The sequence below is a fragment of the Cydia amplana genome, chromosome 3 (assembly GCF_948474715.1).
Source record: "Cydia amplana chromosome 3, ilCydAmpl1.1, whole genome shotgun sequence".
Lineage (NCBI taxonomy): Eukaryota > Metazoa > Arthropoda > Insecta > Lepidoptera > Tortricidae > Cydia > Cydia amplana.
Genome location: NC_086071.1, coordinates 3,255,538 through 3,264,841, shown reverse-complemented (window position 1 = coordinate 3,264,841; position 9,304 = coordinate 3,255,538). Strand labels below are relative to the sequence as shown.

The window sequence follows — 9,304 nt, the reverse complement described above, 5'->3', positions numbered from 1 at the left end:
AAATTTTAAACATAAGTAGTTTTCAGCTTATCAAGCCATAGAAAACCTAAAAATATTGAAATATCAGTCACGTTTTAAAGATCTAAGAACTGCATAAGTTTGTAATCCCATATAAATATATGCTATTACAAAGTTACTGTTGCAGTTCCTACAAATAGTAGGTAAAGTAAAGATAATACACTACGATGTACGATGTGAGTATGAATGAAGATGTGTTTAGTTATGATATGTGTAGGTATACATAGTATGGGTATGAGTACCCGAAAAGAAGGACTGCCTACAAAAAGAGATGAGATCCCATGAAAAACATTACATAATGCTTTACTCGTACCGTACTCGTAAATATGTGTAATTCTCAAACTGCCATTAGCGCTAGCGTATGTTCAATTAGAATTATTTTTAATAGGTGACGATGATCCTTGTGTCATTATGCAGCCGTGCGATGGCCAAGTAAGTCATCATACGTATTAAAAATTAAAGATATCTTATTGATACGGTTTTAACACCCCCTGGCACTGATTAAAATAACCGACTTGGTTTCACATTTCAAAACTTTTTCGTAGTAGAAGCGTTGCGAGACTTACACCTTTTTACATATAATGTTTTTGATGGGATACGTTTTTATCCTATCCATGAACAGTTTAAATTATTTAGAAAAAAACTAATATTATTGATAAAATGTAGTGTAGGTGCCTAGATTGACATGTGTAATTGTGTAATGTGTTCAATTGTCATTATTACCCATATGTCTAATAATTTAGTTATTTGAGGTCTCGAAAAATTCAGTAATTTAGACAAGCAGCAAGTAGGAACTTTATACCTCCTTAAACAGTTATATTATAATTCACAGAAAATAATTATAATTTATAATCATGTATTATGTATGAACTTGTACTAGAATAATAATTAAGAAGGATGGTATCTATTGAATGATGCTTCACTGTGCATTATCATCCTTTATAATAATATCTAGTTCAAATAATAAGGTTCTAAGGTAAATCGTAAGGTTCTAATATAACAAATATCTTCTACAATATAAGGTTCAAAGATCTCTAAAGCATCTGTGATAATTCCAACCGAGATAACTTTAATTTATAAATATTTTCTAGAATCACCATAATTGTGTAGCATAAAGTATTTTCCTTGATAGCAAATGCATTGTATGTAATTTTAAGTAATTAAATATAAAATAGGAACCAATTTGACTGAAGTGGATGCTGTAATAGAAAAATCACCCTCATGTACATTCTCTTATTTAATATTTCATTAAGCATCTAATCTAAGCAATACAAATGTTTATTAAAATAATACATGATTTGAACAATTTTTTTGTTTCATTTCTATTTACAAAACTGGAAATTAAATGCGATCAAATATTGTATTTGTAGTCTTAGTATCACATATTTGTTTAGTTTCATCACTGTTGGTATCTGGTTTAGAAAAGTAATATTTTTGTAAAATAACATACTTGAGGGTGAATATGGCCACCAGCCCGATGCCTAGTCATAGCGGCCCCTTATCCTTGTCATCAGAGCCGGGGCCCACACTGTCACTCGCTTGACTACTGGCCTCTTTTGCAGGTAGTATCTGAAACCGCAGACTGTTGCCTTTGTTTCTTTTTTGAACCACTTTCCCAACAGATTTTATACCTTTCTCAATGACAGAGTATATTTTTTCCTGAAAATTATGAAAAACCAATTAGACTAATTTTAGTAAATACAGTCATAATTCAGACATGTCAAAAAATACAATAATTAAATCCTTAAAAACTACTACATTTAAAACAATACATGAACACATTAGACCAGCGGTCGGCAACCCGTGGCCCGCGGGCCGCGTCCGGCCCGTGAACCTGTCACTTGAGGCCCACGAGCCTCCCTGGCTATTTTGTATGTAATATTGACAAACAACAATGTCTGATAAAGTGATAAAGTCATAAATATTAACAAAGTGCGGCCCGCGTCAACTTTGTTGACTACTATGTGGCCCTTGGCTGCTAAAAGGTTGCCGAAGAAAAAAAACTAACAAAGCATTATGAAACACAACACAATCAATTTAAGAGCCCATCAACGTGCACACTAGACTAGCGCCACTGCTAAATAATCGCGATTATTTAAATTAAACGAAATATATGAAATATATTTAAAAAAGGGGGCCGCTACTTACTGTATCTTGTATTAAAGTACCTTTTGAATACATCAAACTAGTTTCTATGTTGCTGGATTCGTCATTCTATGCGTCCAAAGTTAAAACGGTCGTTTTTGTTTTGAGTTTATAGATTGACGAATCCAGCAACATAGAAACTACTCATAAGTGATTACTCGTAAGTGATTGTGTGTTAATTTTCATGTATTACTTATATATAATAATATTAATGTTCATGTTACACATATGCATTTCAATGTCTCAATATGCTTAACCTATACATATACTGTCCTGTCATGTCTACACATGTAGGAGATTAAGTCTGTGATTTACATAATTTCATTCCATTCAAAATATTCATAAATAAACCCTTAGCCATTAGACACTCATTAGCACAATCCTTAGTTTAACAAGTTGAATGAAAATAAAATACATACTGTAGTCTCAGTTTCGTGGCCACCGTCGCCAGCGATGACCACCCGGACCTGGTGCTGTTTCTCTAAAAGCTTCAGCATCTTCTTGACGCCTGTCATAAGGTCATGTTCACCAATTTTTGTAGAAAGTGTGAGTAACTTCTCCCCTTTCATAACATTGTTTTGACGAGATGCCTGTTTTTGTTTTCTGTTTTCTAGTTCTTCACTGTGGTATTCAGCATTAGTCATCAATCTGCAATGCAACATGGTGATAGGGTATAGATATATTGTTTAATTTTAAGTCGCAAACTCAGTTTCTATGCGACTCAATGCTGGGCGCCAACTGAGAATTAATCTAATAGAGAAGGATTAGGTGGAGACGCTGACCCAAAAGTGGGATGGTGAATTCCCATACATATTTGAGTTTCTTCTTAGATAACGCACATAGCAAGAGTGAACTTAACTCTTAGAAAGAAATGAACTACGGAAATAACTATAGTGAATAGATTTCACCTGGGCACGACTAACAGAAGTTGAACCCTCGAAACCACTTACTTGTACACAGGCCGCCTAGTTTTGGCATCCACGTCTTGTATTTTAACCAGTTTCAACTCTCGCTTTTGAGAAAGGTTCTGCGCATTCTTCAGATCCGTAATGGTGACAGAGTTATCAGGGCTAATCAGCGTTATCCTGTTTTCAATGTTCTTCTGTTTAGGTATTTCTTTGCCGTCTGCTGCAAGCCTGGCTAAGGTCCGACATTCTAAAACTGGCCTAAAACTAATTAATCTTATTAATGAATTCATTCTTTTGCGCTTTATTCAAGCTCGAGATTTGTATTTTTTATATAGAACACAGTACTGTACTGATATACATAATATCCATTGAATTGAATTAACAGCTGATAATCTGACAGTGACACTGACAGCATTTTGACAGTAATAAGATGTATAGTTTGTCTATACTATCTTTGTCTTACTAGTTAGTACTAGCACCCAAAAGAAAAGGATGAATATAGTTTTCCTGGTTCTTACTGACTGATAAATTGGTTTGACCAACTATAATTATATCCTGATTGTTTGTATTCGTAGATGAGCTACGTGTGCTCCCGTGAAAGACAGACAGAACATACCATGAACATACGCAATGCGAGAAAATGATTGGTCGGGTTATTTGTTGCCCATTATAAACCACACTAATTTTTTTACGGTAAAGCCCCCTCCATACTCGTGCGCGAATCGCGGCGCGAAGCCGCGAACGCGAGTGTGGAGTCGATTTTCGCAAACAGCGAAATCGACTCCACACTCGCATTCGCGGCTTCGCCCGCGTTTCACGCACATAGTCTGGAGGGGGCTTACGGAATGTATTCTTGCGTCCGCATCCCTTTTTATCGGTAGTATCGGTCATAATCGGCGGTCAAATCGGCGGTCGGCGGGCGTTTATGTCCGCACGTCCTGATTTGATCGGAAAAATTGGCCTCGTCTGGACAGGCCTTAATTCTCGGTCCTCTACATTTTAAATCCCCTTCACACTCGTTCGCGGCTTCGCGCCTCGATTCACACACATAGTCTGGAGGGGGCTTTTGCGTAAATCATGCGTAGCACGTGTAGCACACGCTTTAGCTTATTTGCATTCTTCGTTCTTCATTCGTTTTGTCATTCACCATAGAGAAAATAAATTCCCATCCACTTCGTTCTCGTTCAATAATTGCTATCGTTCGATTCGTTCGTTCACTCATCCATTTTGTTTTGACAGCTGACGGCGTGAAAATGGTTTGTAGATATGTGAATAAAAATCCAAAAATATTGTAATAATCCAAGTGTTATGTTATATTATTTTTACTAATTATATTTCTTTGTTATTTCAGTCAGCTCACAAAACATTTATTATCAAGCGCAAGCTTGCGAAAAAGCTTAAACAAAACAGGCCTATCCCACAATGGGTGAGAATGCGCACAGGAAACACTATTCGGTAAGTGGAATTATTTGCTAAGCTATAATCATTTACAATGTGTTTATCATATACTTATATTGAATGCCCGTCGCGTAATGTTTATTCTTTTTCCGACTCGCACTTGGCCGGTTTTTTTGCTTGTTTTGCTCTATTTTTTGTTGATGGTGCGGAACCCTCCGTGCGCGAGTCGGACTCGCACTTAGCCGGTTTTTTATCGATTGTATACAATGCCGGGTCTCCGTATATTAGGACTTATTGGCTTTTGCTCTAGTATTTTGGTTCGTGAGTTCCAATCAAGACTCAGTATCGCTCCCTCTCAAATCCTGGAAACTGATCTTAACCCTTAAATGCATGATTTTTTCTTTTTGGCCGAAATTAATATATGTATCACATAATTGTTTGCCGTTTCTAGGAAAAATAGTAAAAAAAAATATATCATCGATTTTCACTGCGAAATCAGTGTTAAAAGTTGCATAGGCTAAATCATATTTTTGGAAATATATAGGTATTTGTAAAGGGTATAGGAAAAATCTTAACTGCCATCAGAAAGGTACACTATTTATGATGTTCCTATGATAAAGTTTGTAAATATAAAATAATTACAAACCCCGAAAAATCTGCCCAAAATCACATACTAAAAATCATCAACTTCCAGGTTTTTCCAAATTTTCCGACATTTCGTCTATAAACAAATGTAAATTTTTATGAATTAGAATACTGCGTAAATTTATGTAATAATTCGGAAAATTTATTAGTTTTACTATTGAAATAATATACAAGAACAAATAGAATTTGTTTAATAATGCATAACATTTGATGTTTATGTTGTGTGTATAAATGCATAACTATGCATTTAAGGGTTAAAAGTATTCATTGTTAATACTATGATGCCGTATCCCTTAGTGGCAGGCTGCAGGGAATCTGGATTTAACAGAATTGTTTTTATTATATTATGAAATTACTTTTCATAAAACGTAAGCTATCCAAGTACTAAACTTAGCATCCCTGTTTTTTCCCTAGAAGTGTTTCTATTGGCCCAGTTTCTTTTACACCACCTGACCTTATAAAATAATAAGATTGCATAATACACCTAATTCATGTTTTACAAGATATTATTTAAATTATTTTCTTAAATTTATACCCATCAGAAACAAATGCAATAGCTTAGAGCTCCCGGGATCATGCCTGAAAATACCTTGCTGATATGACCCTGGCCAGTACATTTTATTACTATAACTATAAGACCAATACAATGTTATAATGTATAAATGCATTCTGATTCTACAAAAAAATTTACACAACAGAAAAAACTAAAACTTCAAATGTTCATTCCATTCAAAGAGTACTGGGAACATTCTCTAAGCATTTCATGAAGAGGTTATCTTATTGAACTTACCACTGTTTACTGACAGCCGTAGCTGTCACTTGAAAAGTTGAAAGGCACAATTTTTTTCTTAGACATTCCACCTCAACTGCAATCACATAGATCTTTGGAATAACAAGCATTCTGTCTTTGACAGGTACAACGCTAAGAGGCGTCACTGGAGGAGGACGAAGCTGAAGCTGTAAGCTTGTACCACCTGTAGCTGTTAAGCTGAATAAACTCTTCTAAATCCATTTGTTGTTTGATTTTCAAAAATTGAATGTATTCCCATTTGTGTCCGCCCCGCATGGCCAAGAATGATTCATATGAATGCACCTATATCTGTGCTTCGTGGGGACAAACGGGAATACACCCAAAATTGGGTTGTTAGAGGTAGTATAAAAAGAAATAGCCATGCCACCAATACTGCAAATATTCAGTAGTTGTAGTAAGTGTAGTAACGTAAAGGGGCACACAGGTTACCAGTTCGCCGGACGATATAAGCCTGTCTGTTAAACGCAAAAGGTGACAGTTCCGAACAACTCGGGCTGATATCGTCCGGCGAACTGGTAATGTAGTATGACGTGTGTAGTGGTATTTGGTGGGCCCCTTAAGAATTGATTTTTGCCAGTTCCAAATCGACCTGCCACGGTGGATTTTCTAGTGCCCTAATCTAGGATAGTCATTAGAAGCTTTTTCACTTCTCATGCTCGTAAGCGGTATAAAGTAAAAACATCTATTACGACCCTTACTTCTTAGCAATAAAGTCCTGAAAGTGCCATGCAAACTAACTGCTGCAACTGGCGACCGGCACGCTCCCCTCCCAATCCCAACGCGACAGTGAGCGGGCCAGGGCTATAACCGCGAAAATCGAAGTTCGCAAATTGCGGGCATCTTTCTCTGTCACTCTAATTGCGCCTTCATTGGAGTAAAAGAGAAAGATCCCCGCAATTTGCGAAAAACTATTTTTGCGGTAGCCCTCTAGAGTATTCATTTCTTAAGTCGAAATATTTGATATTTCTGTATATTTCCCTCGCAATCTAAGTGAAAGCAGAATATAATAATATTATACAGCGACATCTAGTATAGTGACGTACTCTAGGCACAATATTTCCTATGGTTCACCGTGCTACCGTTAACGAAGCATTTTCGCTACGCGCGAAGCGTTATAGCGGTGAATAAGTATTAATTACTAAGTTGCCAGTTGCACCATCCGCACTTGACAGACTGATCAACGTCACCCGGCGCGCCGCGGCGGTTTACTATGAAACTTTACATACAATCAAATTTAGCGAACTCTTTAACGATGACAAACAGTTTGGTGCAACCGACCCTTAATGAAGATATAAAGATAAATATAGTTTATGTTATGGCTGTGTAACCAAGCAGGTAGGTAGGTGGTACGGGAAAAAAAATAGTCAATTAACTCCTGCCATTTTCTTTATTTCATTAATATATTGCTTTATAAAACTTTCAGGCCAATAGTCAAAATATGATTTATGTCTTAATAGTAATATTGTATATATGAAGTAGCAACATGTGATTTTAAGAAATTTTTATTAAACGGATGATTCAACTTTTTCTTGTACCTGTTACCATGGTTACGTTTTCCTGGGTTACAACTAGGGTTGCCAACCGTACTATATTATATAGTATTGTACTATATTTTGACTCTGTACTATATAATTTTTGAAAAATATATAGTACGATAAAATACTATATTTCCGATTAAACGTATTTTACACTTATGTTTAGTATTTTATCTAAAAGTACTATATTTTTTTGAAATTACTATATTTTTGATGCCTTATTCTGGAAAATACTATATTCCACCAAATAATAGTTGGCAACCCTAGTTACAACTCGCATGTAAGGTCAATGTGGCTAATTCCGTCCACGAGCGTAACATATTTCTTTGATTTACAATCGTAGGAATAAAAACCCGTTTGCTTTTGATTGATGAAACTAAAAGCAATCGCTGCTCTGCCGATGAATTTATTAATTTTGTTCGTTGTTCGAGAAAAACGCTAATGGACGGAATAGTCCCTATGACGGAACTAGCCACATTGACCTTAGACTTGGTTTTATTAAGACTGGGCCAACTGCTGAGCATGTTAGTAGAACTCGGCACAATTTTTTTTAAAACCTATTGTTCCCTAGCCTGGCTTACGGGACATATATACATATTACGAGTATGTATACCTGCAACAAGAAAAAGTTGATCCACCCAACCTATGTAAGAGTGTTATTCCACTTGTTCAAGATCTTTGTCTAATGCGCATCGAGTGTCCCATTTTTAGGGTTCCGTAGCCAAATGGCAAAAAACGGAACCCTTATAGATTCGTCATGTCTGTCTGTCTGTCCGTCTGTCTGTCCGTCCGTATGTCACAGCCACTTTTCTCCGAAACTATAAGAACTATACTGTTGAAACTTGGTAAGTAGATGTATTCTGTGAACCGCATTAAGATTTTCACACAAAAATAGAAAAAAAAACAACAAATTTTTGGGGTTCCCCATACTTCGAACTGAAACTCAAAAATTTTTTTTTCATCAAACCCATACGTGTGGGGTATCTATGGATAGGTCTTCAAAAATGATATTGAGGTTTCTAATATCATTTTTTTTCTAAACTGAATAGTTTGCGCGAGAGACACTTCCAAAGTGGTAAAATGTGTGTCCCCCCCCCCTGTAACTTCTAAAATAAGAGAATGATAAAACTAAAAAAAAATTATGATGTACATTACCATGCAAACTTCCACCGAAAATTGGTTTGAACGAGTAGTAAGTAGTTTTTTTTTATACGTCATAAATCGCCTAAATACGGAACCCTTCATGGGCGAGTCCGACTCGCACTTGGCCGCTTTTTTAAGCAAAATGTGAGTCGCATCGCAAATACACATTGGACAAAGATCCTAGAAAAGTGGAATACCACCTTTACTAACATAGATTAACTAGGCGTATTGAAACGGGAAATATAAAAGAATAATTTCCTTGTATCAAATATCAATTCGGTGGTTCGTTTCTTTTAAATAAACTCAAATGTTTCACAGTTATCATGGAATTGAATTTACGGAATTACACAGAACATGAGCTTGTTTGCAAAACATATTTCTGCACTTACACTTATTTTAAAAACAACAAAAACTCATAAAAAATGGATTGGATGACAGAATCATTGCGACGCTCATTTGTAACAGATAGTTTTGGCTTTTTATAAAAAAGTACCTGATATGATATGACTTGACAGGACACAAACATAATAAGTGGTATCCAGACGGGACTGATCAAATCAGTTGATTCGATCAGAAATGAAATTGGCGTCAATCTCCAATTTTAGATTTATGGTGATTGATATTAGAGCCCTCTAAATTGAAAAAATGCTTCAGAACGAAAATACTGGCCTCACAATTTGGTATTCTTGCGTCTGCACATC

The 9,304-nt window shown here is 35.9% G+C and overlaps 2 protein-coding genes across 2 annotated transcripts; one reads left to right on the top strand and one right to left on the bottom strand.

Moving 5' to 3' along the window:
• Window positions 1–1,236: 1,236 nt before the first annotated feature.
• LOC134662370 (translation initiation factor IF-3) lies at window positions 1,237–3,426 on the bottom strand. Its single transcript, XM_063518576.1, has 3 exons — window positions 3,114–3,426; window positions 2,583–2,811; window positions 1,237–1,677 (listed from the first exon to the last, which is right to left on the bottom strand). Exons 1-3 carry the CDS (start codon window positions 3,359–3,361, stop codon window positions 1,504–1,506), a joined length of 651 nt encoding a protein of 216 aa, XP_063374646.1. The 5' UTR covers window positions 3,362–3,426; the 3' UTR covers window positions 1,237–1,503.
• Window positions 3,427–4,234: 808 nt separating this feature from the next.
• Window positions 4,235–6,125, top strand: LOC134662882 (large ribosomal subunit protein eL39). Its single transcript, XM_063519189.1, has 3 exons — window positions 4,235–4,327; window positions 4,423–4,526; window positions 6,029–6,125. The coding sequence occupies exons 1-3, from the start codon at window positions 4,325–4,327 to the stop codon at window positions 6,075–6,077; spliced, it is 156 nt and encodes a 51-aa protein (XP_063375259.1). The 5' UTR covers window positions 4,235–4,324; the 3' UTR covers window positions 6,078–6,125.
• The last annotated feature ends 3,179 nt before the right edge of the window (window positions 6,126–9,304 follow it).

Coding starts and splice junctions, on each gene's coding strand:
- LOC134662370 (XM_063518576.1), bottom strand. CDS start 3,361: ATGAATTCATTAATAAGATTAATTAGTTTTAGGCCAGTTTTAGAATGT. Junction 2,812..3,113: donor ACTAGGCGGCCTGTGTACAA/GTAAGTGGTTTC, acceptor GTTGCATTGCAG/ATTGATGACTAATGCTGAAT. Junction 1,678..2,582: donor GCCACGAAACTGAGACTACA/GTATGTATTTTA, acceptor CATAATTTTCAG/GAAAAAATATACTCTGTCAT.
- LOC134662882 (XM_063519189.1), top strand. Junction 4,527..6,028: donor CGCACAGGAAACACTATTCG/GTAAGTGGAATT, acceptor TGTCTTTGACAG/GTACAACGCTAAGAGGCGTC.